The sequence below is a fragment of the Melospiza melodia genome, chromosome 1 (genome assembly GCF_035770615.1).
Source record: "Melospiza melodia melodia isolate bMelMel2 chromosome 1, bMelMel2.pri, whole genome shotgun sequence".
Lineage (NCBI taxonomy): Eukaryota > Metazoa > Chordata > Aves > Passeriformes > Passerellidae > Melospiza > Melospiza melodia.
Window position 1 is genome coordinate 125,976,574 of NC_086194.1, and position 17,155 is coordinate 125,993,728.

Below are 17,155 nucleotides of genomic sequence, written 5' to 3' on the forward strand. Positions count from 1 at the left end.
TTTTCAGTATCTTTTCTTTTCACTTTCAAGTATGTTTTCCTTTCACAAACATAAAAGTCAAATCACAAACATATTATTTAAAATACATTAACCTTATAAAAAAATATATTTACCTTGTTCATCTTCATACAAGTACCAAAATCTGCTAATTTTAAATGACCAGCTTTATCTAGCAGCATATTATCAGGCTTCACATCTCTGAAAGAAAAATATGTATTTTAAAAAGTAAACTAAACATTCAATTTATTAAATTTAACTTATGAACACAATGGAAGTCAACTGCTTTTCAGATGAAACATTTTATGGAAAAACAGCAACATTAAAGCACCACTATTGCCTCCACATTTTTTTGCTTTCTCTAAGTATCATGACCAACAGAGACTGCTGAACAACAACATTTTTTACAATTAGAACATTTAAGTTACCAAATTTAATAGATCTGGACACTAATCTTGAACTTCAAGTTCCTAAAAAACATTCACTGATCATGTCAAACAGGCATTGAAAATATAGCTTCATTTCCGTACCACTTCTATTTCAAGGGAACAACTGAATGTCATTTTCAAAATTCTATAATTCAAATATTTTCCCATGACTGAAGAGGAATATTAACTTATAGCACTCTCCAAATACTTCCACTACAGAATTTTCATAAAGTAACTGGTCAAGTGTAGCATGTTGATGTCACTGAACATACTGAAGCAGAATAGCAGTAAAAAACAATTACCAAGATAGCATAACACAAATTTCAGGAGAAAGTGTATTTCAGAGTTCTCAAAGGAGAACTCTGGCCATAACTGTCAGATGAAATGTAGTGCAAATGTACCAGTACATTCACAGCATAATTTTGGTTGGAAGGGATTTTTATAAGACTCTCAGTTAGCTGCCTGATCAAAATATAGCTGCAAAGTCAGATTGGACTTCAAAGTTACATTACATTACTCAGGGTCAAATCCAGGCAAGTTTTCTTTTTTTGAGGATGAAGAATCCATTACCTTTCTCTTTTACTGTTTGACCTCCCTCATAGTGGAAAAAACAACTCCTAATGAATAGCTAGGTATTCCCCTATTGCAACTCATGTCATCCATTGCCTTTCATCTTTTCACCACGCAACTTCAAGCCTGGTCCGATTTTTTTATTAAGTTCTGCTTCCTGTCCTCCTGAACATTGTTCAAGTTGTGAACAGAGACGGTGCTGATCCTGGCACCAAACCTCTGGGGAACTACTGGTAGCTGACTGCTGCTGGACAGCACAATCTACCCAAGGAGGATCTAGACAGTTTTGCCTGTTCAAACTGCACCTTTCTAACCCAGCTACATCTACAACCTGGCTGAAGTCAAGAGAAACATACTCTGTCTCATCAGTGAAGCCCACCATCTCAACACAGAAGGTAATTGCTTTGGGAAGGCATGTATTACCCTTCATAAATCCACGCAGGCTGCTCACCATCACCTCTCCACCCACATGCTTGGAAACTGTTTCCTGACAATTTAATCCACCTGCCCTTAGGCTGCCTAGCCTTCAGCTCCTCTGACTCCCTCCTCCCAGCCCTTCTTGGGGCGAGACAAGTGTGCCATTTGTTTCCTTCCAGTCATCTGGAATCTCCTAATTCCAACACACCTTCCAAGGTGACAGAGAGCAGTATCATAATGCTACTTGGCAGCTTCTTCACCACCCATGGCATGTCCCACCGTGTGCCCTGGACATGTGCATATGCAGTTTGCACAACTGGACTCAGCCTGGTCTTCCTCTGCCAGAGCAATGCCTTCCTCTCCCAAGCTCTGCCACTGGGCAAAAGACCCAAGAGGCCTGAAAGCAGACCTTATCAAAGAAGGCAGCAGCCTCAGCCATTCCCATGTCCTTTGTCACTCAGCCCCTGACCCATTAAGCAGTAGGCCCATATTTTCTTAAGTTCCTTTTCATTCATCAGAGTTGAACAGATTAACTACAAGGGAAAACAATTTTTAAAAAAAAATCTCCTGGTGTCAAAATAATCTAAATTTTCATGAAAAAAACCTCTCTGTGCTGCTGGTATCTTCTAATGCCTGCTTTCTAAAGCTTGCAATACACACATACAAATGGTTCATTCAGCCAGATAATTTACCCATTAGATGCAGCATAGCTCCATAATTAATGATGCTCTAGATCCTACTCAAGCAATGGATTAGTAGTTTATTTTGCTTTGTGTTAGCCTTTTTTGCAAAAGCTTACGTGTTAACACTGATCTTGTGAACAAATTACAAACTGAAAATGTATATACTATAGTGTATACTACACACTACTCAAATTCTTCCTGTATTTTCTGTTGAAAATTTTATTCTTCTGCTCTCAGTTAATATAATTAAAAGCTAGAAACAGATACAAGTTCAAATATCAAAAAGAAAACTTCTCAACCTATCCAACAAAAGACTACATTTCACTTTAGGGCAAGTACATAATATGAAACTAATCCAAGTCCCTTTGTTCTGCATCTCAATTTTCCATCTTGCCCCTCACTAGAAAACATATGGCTGGGAGATTTTCCTCACAATGTTCACAGATTCTTGTTTAATGGGTCACTGAGGCTTCAAATGCCTAGCAGAGAATTAATTCCTAACAGTGGATACTACTGTGATCAAATTCCCTAAACAGCTTTTTCTAATCAAAGTAAAAGAACCATTTTGGGGCCAGCATCTCACACCATTTTTGTTCTTGTTACCTCTTGGTAAAGTGGGACAATTTTATTGCTCCCCAAACTGAGGAACATCAGTCCCCTGAAAACCTTTTCTTTGACTGTATCACCTCAGACTTACAGTTTCTGATGGCAACAATTTTTCAATTTCTAATATGGAATAATTATGGAATAACGATAAAGAAGTAGTATCTTGAATTTTAAAACTGCCTAAACTGAAGTAACTCTGGCAGCATCAGGAAATAAACAGCCCTGTGTAATATTTTTTTCTTTCTCACCTGTGTATAAAACCCATTGAGTGAATTGCATCTAATGCAAGTACAACTTCAGCAGTATAAAATCTTGCCCATTTCTCTGGAACATCGTAGTTACTCATTAAATTCACCAGGTCCCCACCAGGCATGTATTCCATCACCATGTACAGGTAACGGTCATCTTGGAATGCGTAAAATAACTGCAAAAAAGCAAAACCAAAAAATAAGCCAGTTATGTTCTTTGCTTGTTGGCAAATCAAAGGCATTTCTGCGCAAGCTGATTTCCAAAGTAACAGAATTGCTACAATAACTGCAGCAACTTTGCATCATTCAGCAAACCTCCTAAAAAGAAGTTAACCTCCAGAGCCAGATCCTCCATCCCCTTATATTACCCTGGAAAAAGTAGAGTTCTGGTTACAAATTATGATTAGTGAATTTGCTAAAATGAATTTTGAGATAATTTCAAAGAAAGCTCATTACATTTAGACAAATGCTTTTTCTTTCTCTCTGGGATGTTAGTGCACCCATATACAAAGACAAAATTACTCTGTTGCAAACATCTGCCCCATTCTATTTGTATTACCAGTAAATGTTCATTTTTCTATTGTCAACATTTATTTATTATATAGAAAATGAGCCTAAACTTTAAACAATAAAAATATTTCCTTTAAAGTTGCCAGCCCTCTGCTCAACATGAGTAGTGCAAGCAGATTTTTCTTTACTTAAAACTGGATGAAATTCCTAAGTTTTATTCTGCACAATCACACCCAGACAGATAGTAAAGCAGTTACCCATTTGACTTGGGTAAATCTTGAATGAGTTTGTGTCATTCCAGCCTAACAGAAGAATTTATATGCTTAAGGGTAAGAACAGTTTAAATTAACAAGATGACATGTGCACACACAATGCTCAGTGATTGGTTCAGGCATGTTCCTCAGAACTTCAAAGGCAGCAGCGCCTCCCAAGAAACTGTCAGTGAGAACACTGAAATGGGGAAAAAATAAACAGAGCAGGCATAATTTGCAAAGATACAGACAGAAATTAATATTTACAGAAGCTCTGTCTTAAGTACCTCTTTCTGGTATGCTTACTGGTATGCTGGATGATCCAAATAACTACTACAGAGCAGATGCACCAAAATATATCTGGCAAAGAGTTTTAATAATAAAGAGAATAGTTTATCATGTAAATGTGACAAAATACAGTTTGAAGCAAGTGTTATACCTGCTCTTTTGTATAGCACTTCTGTACAAAATTGCTATTATCTTAGTCACGTACACCCTAGCAGACCAAAAAACCAGAGACTTCAAAATGTGTAATTCCAGGTCACGCAGTGTGGCAACCAAGCTATTCTATAATGACAATATTTTAAAAGTAGTATCACTTTACCTGAACAACCCAGGGACTATTAGCAAAAGCCATAATATCCCTTTCTTCCCAGAAGAATGCAGAATCAGATCTTTTTATCATCTCAAATTTGCTCAGAAGTTTCATGGCATACACTCTCCTTGAGGATTTATGCCTTACCTGTGAAGACAAATGTGACACACAGAATTAGTTTGCCATATTAACACATGAAGAACATCACTGAAAATGTTACTTTTCCTGCTTTACTATTTAACACGTTTTGTAAGACTCTTCACATTACTATAAAGGATTCTATACTGTACATACACAAAATAATTATATCTGACAATGCATTACTTTTAAAATACTTGCTAGAACTTTTCAACACAGAAGTCCATAGGTATAGGAGTCACATAATCTGCATGCATGTGCCTTTAAAAGGACAAATATTGGCAGTTAGTGATGTTAAATACCATAAAGTTAAAACTATAAGCATTTTCCAGAGCTCATTAGCAGATGTGTATACTTGCTGCTGTATCTCCAGTTTCTCCCACCAGCACTCGATTAAATAAAGCAGGATTAACAAGCCTGGCTGCTAACCTATCACAAACAACACACATCTCTCATCTGTGAGAACTATGTCCACAAAAATCTGGTGTAGTCCCTGAACTGGCAGAAACTCTTCTAGCCCTTAAGACTTCTTCAAGTGTCCATGTAAACAGTGGTGGTAAAGGCTAATTTTCTTGATTATGAGTAATACACATTCCATTTTAAGAGAGAAGACTACAATGCAAAACAAGTACTTGTGCAATTGGACGGGACAGAAAAAGGACATTTTCAAAAAACATTTTCATAAATTGTAAAGGAATAAAATTTCACTGAGCCAAAGGCTTTAATATTTAAGACTGTATCTTCTGAACACTACACTGAGAAACAGACACATGACAAATACTACAGAATACATTCAAATGCACAAATAGAAACTCAACTTACCAACTGAACCTCCCCAAATGCCCCTCTACCGATCACCTTCACCACTTCATAATCTTCAGCTTTCATGCGCAGATCTCTCATTTTATTTACTGTGTCTTTATCTACATGGAACAAAATTTACATTTCATATATAGCCAACTTAATTAAACCCATTTGTCTAACTTCAATTTTCCATAGCTTTTATAGAAGAACTGCTGCTCAAAGAATCTACATTGCTATTGAAAAATTCTCTGCAAGAATGCATGACCTTATTCTCACAACCAGTTACCAAAACCTGATATAACCTGATGCAATGACTCTACCGTACAATCCTACTACAGAAGATCTTAATTTAGAAATTTCGTTTAAAATAATTACCTTAAAAAAAAATAAGCTATGCAAAACTTTCATATCCAGCTTGATCCTGCTTGCAAGCTGATCAGTATACAAATATTATTTCTGAATAAATATGCAACACAGCTGGGAAAGTGTGTAAGAAAATATACTACAAGACACTTGAAAAAATATTTTTTGAAAAAAAGTTATGCCTTTCTGCACTTTCATGATTCCTAATACTCAAAAAAGTAGATTTTAATTTAAAACATGCAGTGGGAATCACTGCAATTATTTATATAAACCTGTCATTCTATAAACTAGAATAATTTACAAAGTCCCAGTGGGCAGATATTCTAATTCTAATTCCAAATTTGGTAAAAGATTAAAACAGTCTATTTTAATCCATGTGGGTCAACACTGGCATGAGACTACGTAGAAAAGCTTCATGCTTTAGTATTTCTAAAAGCCAGGAAGTTCTACTAAAACAGATATGCTTCTAATAAAAAAATAATGCAGTGGTATTTTATTTTCAAAAATAGTATTCTAGGCCTAAAAGCAAAGTTTAGAGAGAAGTAAGGACAGGGGAAGAGAACAGAAGAGAAACAGGATATTTTAAGTTCATACACTAAAAACTGACAAAACAATTAACAGAAAATTATCATTAGATTTCTACCTACAGAGGCCACAATCTAAAACAAAAGCTGCCTATCTACAATAAAAATTCAGTAAGATTTTATTACCTCAAGAGGAACAAACATAGTTCTGTTTGAATAAATACTCTGCAGCCTTATTATCTAATGTAAAGTAACCATTTACAATGCAGCACAGCACAGGCTTATTCCAGTAAATTATAGCAAAATTTTAAATTCTGGCAAATTCTTCCACATAAGGATCAAAATATTCAGTAGTTCCAACAAATAATGCATTGCCTTATTTGCCCTGGTGACAACTGGCTTACAGAAGAGGAGGAGCAAGATTGCACAGAACTAAAATGCAGCAATTTTCATGATGGCAATTTTCTAGCTATTGCTAACTTCCTCCCTAGTAATCTCACAACAGGAGGTTCACCTCTTCTGAACAAAAAAGCTTAAACACAATATGAATCCTTTAAATGGTATTCAATCACAAGCATTGCCTTTGAAAAAAGCAGAATTAAGGAAAATACATCTGAAGAGCAAGCTAAACTAAGGATTTTAAAATTATGTAAGCCAAGCTTCTGATCAGTTGCAAATTGAAATTTACCGAAATTTACTGAAAGTGAGATACACACTAACATACTAACACTCAGTTATTTTCAGAGAGCATGTTATAGTAACAAGAGTGTCGGAAATTCGACCTCCACATTCCAGATCTGTTAAACAAGGTTTATCAGGCTGCAATAGACCTCAATAGGCAGTTCCTTATCTCCCAGGACCAGTGGAGGACCTGCCCAGTTTATGCTGTATGAACAGCTGGGGTGGCTCCCATGGCAAAATCACCCTCTCCCAACTTGCCCTGAACTTTGGGTATAGGCTCAGATGCTGCCTTGAAATAAACTGAGTCACCACTGCAAAGCAGGGCTCTCAGACACCTGCAATACTCATTTCTTCATTCTGTTAATTCTATATGGTAGAGAAACAATAAGGTTCTACATTTGCAAAAATCATCCTCACAACCTCAGCCAGTAGAGGCAGATTTTGGAGGCTCCACAAATATACAATGTAAATTAGGGAGAAGTAAAGAGGGGATAAGGAGTAGCTCATAGGGCAATCAGTCTACAAAATAAAGGAAGCAAACTCCCATTTTATTTGCCATCCAGAAATTTATTTTAAATTTCTGCAATAATTCTGCGATAATTCTGCAACCAGGCAGCTGATACTGCAGAAAGATATTTTAAACAGTCTCCTAATAAAATAAACATGAAATTTTTAATTTTTTTTTTAATAGAAACTCAAGGCGAACTAAGACTTCACAGTTCTCTCTAAGGCCACTACTCACACATCCACAGCTTGCTTTCATATTTCAGCAAACACTGCAAGTTAATGTTTCAAAGGCAGTTTGAAGGGAACTAATGCGTTCTGTTCTCCACCTTCAGATTACTTCAGGTCACATCTTACACAGTATATAATTTATACCTAAAAGATATTCATTATCAGGTTGTAAATGTAAAAGTTTTCTTTCACTCAGCCCCTATTGCAGAAGTGAAGCTTTTTGAGACACACTAATGATTTCACTACTCATAAAAATTACATTCAAATTATCTGTTGCAATGAGTATTTCCTTTGCCTGATACAACTTCTCTTTTCTCCAAGAGTTTCACCACACCTCCTCAGTAAATAACTGAGTATACAAAATGTGCATGTAACTCAGCATATGGTATCAATACAGTTTGAACTGTGAAAAGTTAAACAGAACATTTGAGCTTAGGCTTTCAGTAACCAGCTTACGTGCAAATGAGCCACCAAAGAGATCTAGTGGACTCAAATATTCACACAAATGGAGATTAATGTAAAATAATCACCACAAATTCACTATTACAGGTTACAGTTGCACCCAGTAAATCATTTGAAAACACTGTGGAACAAAAAAAAACCATTCCAATAAATTTCAAACCAGAGACAAAAATTATTTTAGTCAAATTATTTTGTATTTACAAAAAAAACCCACTTTTATTATAGAATTGAATTGCTTAAGGCTGTAAAAATTTAACAGTATTAGTTTAATTTCAAGTTTTGCCCATTTAGTCTACAGGCAGAAACAAGTCTTCAATCAGCAAACATTTCTGCCATGATTTTCAGAATTTGCCAGTTTGGCAGCCTTCAGATTAGTGTTGATTCATAAATACCTTTTCTGGGGTTTTCTTTGTCTGTATCTTGATTTTTTTTTTAATTATGAAAATTATGGAACTTATTTCTATTTAAAAATCAACTTTACTATTTTAAAATGTTGTTATAGGGTATAATGTGCAGGAAATCTTGCAGTGGAAAAATACAAAGTAAATGCAGAGAATTCTGCAGACACATCAGCTGCATACACAAATAAATGCATCAGCCATGCAGTGTAAGATTTTCATTAAAAGAGACCTTTTATACCAAAAAACCCAAAAGCTTACAAAATAATGCTCTAATTCTGTTAGCGAACAAATATTTAATATGATTCCATGGCATTGTACACATCAATATGCCATTTTATTGTTAATTGCTTATGATATCCTAGTACATGAAAATAGAAAACAAGTTATGGGAATCCAGGGAGTTGCCCTAACAAAGACAACAGGGCTTTCTCTTAAAAGGCTTTGTGCCACTTCAGACAAGGCCATTTACAGGGGCAACAGATTGGACATTCAATTGCTGGGGATGAGATTTGCATAGGCAGCTGTCACTGCTCAGTGGGAAATAAATAAATAAGACTCTTGCACCCAAAAACTCAGTGCACTCCAAACCCCTAGCTGCCTTTCAAATAGCTAGAACAGGTGTTTTCTTTTTGATATTACAGACTTCTGTTATTTAGTAAATTAAACATTAAATACTTACACCTGTTTAAGAAGTTATCAATGTTCTTGTTTTTTCTTAAGGCAGGAAAATCCAAGTCATATACCAAAGCATCTAATCCATCCTGAAAAAAAAATAAACAAACAAAACAACAAGGAAAATTAAGTATTTGAAAAAATAATTACCCATGCTGCTAACTAAAGAGCCAAGTTAAAAAAAAACAGTTGTCCCTATCAATCTTCCATGCAAATGAAATCATTCACATTTATTTAATGACTGTTAGCAGTTATGTGAAGCAGCTGTTACTCCTTCACTTCCACGGGACTCATCAAAATTTAATTCCATATGCTTCTATGTATTATTACCTTAATTAGCTCCATACTTACATGAAAATAATTACTTTTTTCCAAATACAAAAAAGAATAGCAGTTTTAATGAAGGTCAGTAATATTAAAAAGTCACAATGCATCACACAGTAGGCACTTGAACATGAAATGGCAACTGGCAAATAGAACAAAGATGGTAATTTAATTCACAAAATCAAACCCCTGCATTTTATCCACTGAATTCAGTGTGAATTCTCATGAACAAGATGTTGGCTTTATACACTCCTACTTAAGTCTAGAAACAAACAGCCACAAGCCCATCTGGCACTACTACCACAGCATACATCCCTATAAACAAAGGCAAACCAAACACCATCAGGAAACCCAAACACAACAAAGGAGGAGATAGTTTTAAGGGCTTGTTAAGTGCTGTGAACTTTGGGACTTACAGTTTAAGTCTAAGTTTGTCACTAGGTATTAATGACTCCTCAGTGGGTAGCATCTTCTTGGAGAAAGACTAAACCCAGTTTTTGGGCTGAAAATCACAGATTTGGCTTTGACTTGAAAATGATCAAGGATTCTAGGAATTATGTAAGAAAGAATCAAAGTGCATTAGGGAGTCCTCTCTCCCTCAGGTAAAGGTAAGTGACAACGGCAAAAACAGAGACAAAGGTCCTAAAATACAAATTGATGGATGCTACCAAAGCATGCAAGAGATGTACTTGTCCATTCATAGCTAGGTGTTCATGTTACCTATTTTTAACCTGCTTGGAGTGAGATATTAGACCAGACATATCTTTGATCTGATCAGTTCAGATCTGACTAGACCTAATTTGATTGCTTTCAGCTTTTAAAAGGATTTTCCTATCCTTTTTTCAGGATTGAAAACTGATCCATAAGTCTTTGCTAAGTATATCAAGTAACTATGCATGAACAAAAGCTAGAGCACAAGCTTTTCAGAAAGCTTATTTTCCAGGAATATATAGTGGAGAACACATTTGATTTAGACTGAAATATTAGTCTTTGATCTTTCACTTCAAATTCAAACCTATATTTCACCTCAGTCTTCACAACTGACTTTTAACTTTATAAAAATTCCCAAGTGCTATCAAAATCAAATTATTTCCTGGCTTGCAGTCCTCAGTTTTAAAGCTTGTGAGATAGAAATTATTGCTTCAGATATAATAAGAGTAAGCAGTAAAATCACACTAGAATTTGAACACGGGTACCTGCAAGGATAATCAGAATTACTTTAATGGCTGGCTATTATTAAAATTGTCAATTTCATAAAAATATTCCATTTCTTAGCTACCTCTGCCTGCAGTGGCTCATTTTGAACTAAGAAATGCTAAAATGAAAATAACACAAATCAAGAAAGGCATTGCAGTATTTCACTTCTCTAAAATAAAGTCAGTTTTGCATCTTATGCACTAAAGGATCATCTTTTTGGACTGATACTGATGATGAAAAAAGAAAACAAATTGCAAGGAAACAACATTAAACCAGTCAGTACTAGAAATAACAGAGTAAGAGGCCAACAACAATTTGGACTCAAGGTAGATACAGAAATAAAGCTATGAAGGTAGGGTAACTAATTTGGTGAGAAATACTTTGCAAATACTACTAAAAGACACCTCTTCCAATGACACATGGTAAATATCCAGGAAATCCAGGAAAAAAATTAAATTCTCTGGTTCTGTTGAATAAATTTAAGGGTGAACCATGATAACTGCTTGCACAGCAGCACAAAGTCCACCAGCAGCTTCTGTGCATTTATCTCCATGCTGTGTGAAGCAGTAGGAAAACACCAGCTAAGAGGCTGCTGGGTCCCATACAGTGATTTTTAAAAGCAAATTAGAGATGGCAATGAACTACCAAAATCTGGGGTTCAATCTGCTGTGAAGCCTTCCAATCTGTAGAGTCAATTGATTTGTCCAGGTCCACAGCTAACACAAAACTTCCCCATGCCAAGCAGAAGCACAAAATTATCAAATCCTGGTTGGCTCTGGGGTTGTGCAATTGTCTGTTTCAATTCAGGGCTTGCTTCAAAAGGCAAAATTCAGTCTTTTTCTTTATAGGAAGGGAGATTTTAAACACCAATACAAAAAATGGCAATACATTTAAACTCGTAACATCAATCTTATATTTTAGTATTTTGAAAGAAAAAGTATGATACAAAAGTAAGTCCATGACTAAAGAAGCAGTAAGTACAGAAAAGGTCATGGTTTCCTTGATGTCTAAGACATGTTAGGTATTTTGTTGTGTTATTTTTTAAAGTTTTAATTTAAAGATGGGAAAAAGTATACAAATTCACTTTTAATATGCAAAAGCAAATTTCAATGCTGTTTAATTCAGAATTCACCATATACAAAGTTTCCTGTTCTGTTCTTAACTTTCCAGTTCTTATATATGAACTCTATCAATTAAAATACTTAACAACTCTGAAATACAGATTTAAGCTCTTGATCTTCCATTCATTTGAAATCATATTTCATGATCATGCAAACAATATCTAAGGAAGCTACATGCCAAGAATTGCTTATTTAAAAGGCTCTTCAAGAATCAGCTCCCCTTCATTACAGTATCCAGAGAATAAACTGGTTCAAAACTCCCATTAAAAAAAGGTAAGGGTGGGTGATATTCTATAATTAAGAGACTTGCAAATCCTTAACTCCTTAACTCTCAAAACAATTATTTTCTTCAACTGAAGTAAGTTTCTGAAGAAAAAAAAAGACCTTGGTATTATTTTAGTGTCAGACTGCAAATATAAGACTAAGATTGAAGCAATTTTTGGAATCATAATTAATGGAAGTAAAATACTTGGGATACCTAGTGTATAACAAAAAATATGAAACAGCCTTACTTACATTAGCTAAAACAGAAGAACTTGCAAAAACTACAAGCTGTCCCAGCACAAAGGGAAGCACAGAAGCACAGCTATTTTTAAATGGTATCACTAGAGGACAAACAGGGAGGAGTACACAAGCTCCAAGTGAGTCTGGTTCAAAGTGGAGCGAGTCAGAGAGAAGGGAACACACTATGGAGTTGTAGAAATAATGCCTTGCAGGGAAAGGGTTAAGTCCAAATGGACATGATCATTACTGCCAGTGGCTGCTGAGATAGCTCATCTCTCAACTTTCTTCATTCCATCTTGGTCAGTCTTTCAATATGTCATCTGACTTTTTTGCCAACACAGAAAGGAAGGGACATCACCCTTCCATCAAGACCTATAGCAGCCGTGCTCTTCTCCTCTTGAAGGATGACAAGATGTCATTATTACAGGCAACCATGCACTGTATTAAACAAGACAGCCTCAATTTTATGATGGATTTTTCCTCCACTTGGATGGGTGCCATGTATGTATCTTTAAATACAGCACATTCCATACTTCTTGGAAACATATATTGTGGCTTAGAGGTATTTTCAACTAACACTACGTTCTACCTTATTTTGTCATTACAGAGCAATTTTCCTGTTAAGCTTTCAGGCCTACAAGGACATTTTCCTTGTAACAGTTAAATTAGATTACTAAGATAAATTGATCTATACCTCCACTTACATGGTAATAGTATTTCGGAGGTGATTAAAACTTCTTTTCGGAGGGAAAAAACTTCTTTTCTAATGTTCTTCAGTCAGTTTCATGATCTGATACAGCCCTTTTCTATATCACATTCATTCAATAGTTTCATTATCTGTTTAGAAGGCCTCATATCATCCTTAAATTTTAAAGAGGGCACACTAGGGAGTCATTACAACATGCAGAGTTCTTCCTTATGAAACCAACAATTCAACATACTCTGTTGGTTGAATTTTGTTCATTAGTACACCGTAATTAAAAGTTTAAAAGGCATAGTTATATGGAATAAAACCAAAGGTCAGTCTAGATGCATAGACTGGCTCTGAAGATGACAGAAAGAGTGTCCAGGAAAGAGGATACGAGCAAGCACTGCTCAGCTGTATGTGTGAGCCAGAAATGGCATTGTCACAGCTAACTATGATGAACATTTTCTAGACAACATTTTTTTGGTGATTTTTGTCTAAATGTTTTCCCTGTTTTAGTTTCTTGCTCTTACAGTGTTGCACAGATATGAATTCCACCACCTACAGGCTATACAAAAGTGTACCTCATCTCAAGTTTACCACTCTTCAGCCAAAAAAGGGACAATGACTCTTTACCCACCTCCCTCAAGACACAGCTTTACACACTTGCAGCATTTCACCACTGGCCAACTCTCTTCCAATTATCCTTGGATGAAAGTTATTTCAATTCTCACCATCAGCACCCTCTGGTGATTTGTTATTTCCACCATTTACTTTTTAACTGGGGCAGGGGCACATAGGGAGAAACTGCATGTTGTATTTAAGTTGTGAGCACACCCTAAGTACACAATGCATTACAACAGTTCCTGTTCTGTGCTTCATTATGTTTTCAGTTCTTCACTGAAATATCTACTTAGTTTTTATAGTCACTGTGTACTAGATTGATTCTTTCACAAAACTAGGCATTACAAATCAAAGCGAGTTCAACATAAGTAAAGATGAGAGGTTTTTCTCCCATGCACTCAATCAACATTCAAAGACTAATTTTACCTACCACTTTTAATCAGCCAGGCACAAATTATTAATTTCTTCTTTGACTTGCTAGATCTTTAATTTTTACTGCTCTACCATCATAAATTGATCATTATTCACCATTTTAGATCCCTTATGACTTTGAAATACCACACACCTGTTAAACTTCATTACCAATCTGTTTTGAATACACTGATCACCAGCTTTCCATCTATTCATCCATTCATACAAGTAGCCAAGCCCAACTGCCTTTGCCAATACTTTCCCTTCACTTGTTCTAAAAATACAGAATGCTGTAACACAAAACTTACCAATAGCACATACCTTAACTACACAATCTCTTAACGCTGAATTTCTCAGGTTGTTATGCTAACCTCTTTTCACTAGATTCATCTACAATAGACTGGCTTTCTTCAGTTTGTCCTAAGCAGTCTCACATTAACTGGATTTTTCCCAAATTTTGATCTATACCTACTTCCAAAGTTTTAATGCATCAAACTGCCAGTGGCACTCTGACTATACTAGAGCTCTTCACTCTGCAACGACATTCCCTAATCTCAAAACTTACTACAATTCTGTAATGCTGGTTTCATTCAAATGCATGAATTAATATTAATATAATTTTATAGGGATATTTGAAAATATATACTATTAACCAATTCCAATTTAGAAAAACATATCTCATGATTCATAAGTGATATGTAGTAGAAAATGCAATAAATGATCAACATTATCAGGGTACAATTATAGCATTTTTATATTTTGAAATTTTATTTATACACATTTCATTATGATGCAGTATAATCTAGCACAAGTAAAAATACATTAAATTCAGTTGAAACTTTGTTGTTGAGACACTTAATTATTTTACTATTTATTTAGCATTCATAGCACTAAAAAAATATCTAATGAGTATTACCAGCATACAAAATTTGCATTTCTTGGACAGACTGGCAGTTATCCAAGTTTAAACTCTTTTCCACTTTTCCTTTTTTCAAGAAACAAAAGTAAGCCTTAAAATCTACAACTCTTAACTATCCATATTTTGGTTCTCTGTATTGTAGCCATTTTCCTATCCCTATAGCACTATGATCTCCCCCCTCACTATCAAATCAACAAACCTGACTCACCTTGCTTTGCACATGTTCATCATAATTCACAATAACATCCTGTCATACATAATTCTCTGGTCAACTAAGATAAATGAAGCACTATTGGCAATCTCTAATCAAATACACAAAAGATCCCATTAAGTTTTAAGTTAATCATACCCATTAATTTTGCTGTCCAAATAAGAGAAAACTGCAATTTAACACTTCATCTTTAAAGTGGACAAGAAAATGTAGACAGAGTTAAGGCACTTCACTTAAGAATTTTCATTAAATTGTTACAGCGGGCAAAGTACACAAACTGACATGTGAGCCTGGTAAAAAGCCCTTGATTCATCACCCAGCACGACAGAACTCTACAGAGCTCCTTGCTCCCTCGTATGCAGCAATACTCCTAGGAGTTCTTGCAAATTTGCTTAAACAGATAGCCTTTCAAACAGAAATATTGGGGGGCTGGGGTGTTAACTCAATAAAGAGCAAAAAGTTTGACTCGGTGAAGATTTAACAACTGAATAAAGAGATCTCGAAACTTCAAGACAGCATTATTGAAAGCAGTATGGATTATTGCTTTCATTTTGACCATTTTAAAGGGTTATTTCAAGTGTAGCTGCAAACTTCACCCACATTCTGTGTGCTCCCATGTATAAGTACATGTACTTGCCTTTTGCTCAAACAGTAGCTGTTCAATACTTGCACTGACAAATTCCTGGAATATGCATTTCCTACATGACTCACCAGATTATAAATCAATCCAGATAGCTCAAATTATACTGATATCTCAAATTATACTGATATACACAAACACATGCATCAAAATATCCACTGAAACTAACACCAGAGCCAAAAGGCCTCTCAATATGTTATATCCATATTAGCACTTCAGGAAACCACAGGTACAAGTCTACAGACAGATACACATACAAGTAATAATTTTTTTTCATATGCATTTCTGTTTCGTCACTCCAGCAATGATCTTACCACCTGAAGCATCTCCAAAAATAAAGTAAAACAAAATGTAGTGTAAATCTGTGAAATCAACCAATATACAGTAAGCATGCAGGAGTACTGCTAGCACCCACTGCACACCTCAGTCTTTCACTAAAACAGAGTCTAAGTCACTGATCCTTCACACCAGAGCTCCTCTCTGTCCACTGACTAGATGGAGAAATTGCCAATCACTACATCTGTTCTGAATGACATCTATCAGTGAGACTATTTTATGCCTAAAATTATGGAAAACTGACATTGTTTGAAGACGTATTCCAGAAGATGTATTTCAGTGGGTGTTTCTTTCCACTCCAAATTCTAACACTATATTACAACATTAATTTTACTACAATTGCATAATTTCTTGTGGTCAATAGTCTTTACACGCAAACTTCAATTTATTACATTACTGCTTTATTATTTCAATTTGTCATCAGAATTAATTCCACTTAGTATTGCATCTTTAGGAACAACTATCAGATGAGAGTGTCTTCAAGGATGATGATGAACATAGACCAATACAGCACCAAGAATGTACTGAGTAAATTCTAGGCAGAAAACAGGTACCATATCATTTGAAAACAGTTCAGGAACATGTGAAATGGGAGTAAAACCTGATTGCCATTATGTCAAATTATACTGATTCATTTCACAGCAAGTGAGATCGCTGGATCCTTGCAGCTTCATTTCCTTAAAAAATGTTCCCTTGCACTGGTTAATATGCTCTCTGGACAAGTTTTACAAACTTCAAAGCTTCTATAGCAAATGTGGCACATTCTACCATGAAAACAATACTTTACATAAAAAGACTAACACCATTGTAGAACTATCTGGAAGGCTACAGATATTCTTTATACTTTAATGTGTAGAAAATAAGACAATAGATAGCCTACTTTAGGTTTAAATGATTTATCAAGCCACATTTGGCTAACACTAGAATTAAATAAAGCATAAGTACAGCTGTTAAAACCACCCTTTTCAAGAAAACTGTATTAAATGTCATTAACACAAGTACACCTAAAACATATATATTAAAATCGTGTTAGAAGAAGAAGGCGTCCTGGTGAGGAGCAGTGACTGATGTTTATCACCATGGAAGCAGCATTCCACA

General features: G+C 35.3%; 1 protein-coding gene across 2 annotated transcripts in view; it reads right to left on the reverse strand.

The window, feature by feature from the left end:
• Window positions 1-17,155, reverse strand: part of ROCK1 (Rho associated coiled-coil containing protein kinase 1) — an 84,008-nt gene that overhangs the window by 42,392 nt on the left and 24,461 nt on the right. For both annotated transcript variants that reach the window (XM_063167245.1, XM_063167237.1), the window contains exons 2-6: window positions 9,093-9,174; window positions 5,266-5,366; window positions 4,315-4,452; window positions 2,950-3,125; window positions 114-198 (exon numbers count right to left, since the gene is read on the reverse strand). In XM_063167245.1, coding sequence (XP_063023315.1) covers window positions 114-198; window positions 2,950-3,125; window positions 4,315-4,452; window positions 5,266-5,366; window positions 9,093-9,174 — 582 coding nt within the window. The remainder of the gene's footprint in view (window positions 1-113; window positions 199-2,949; window positions 3,126-4,314; window positions 4,453-5,265; window positions 5,367-9,092; window positions 9,175-17,155) is intronic.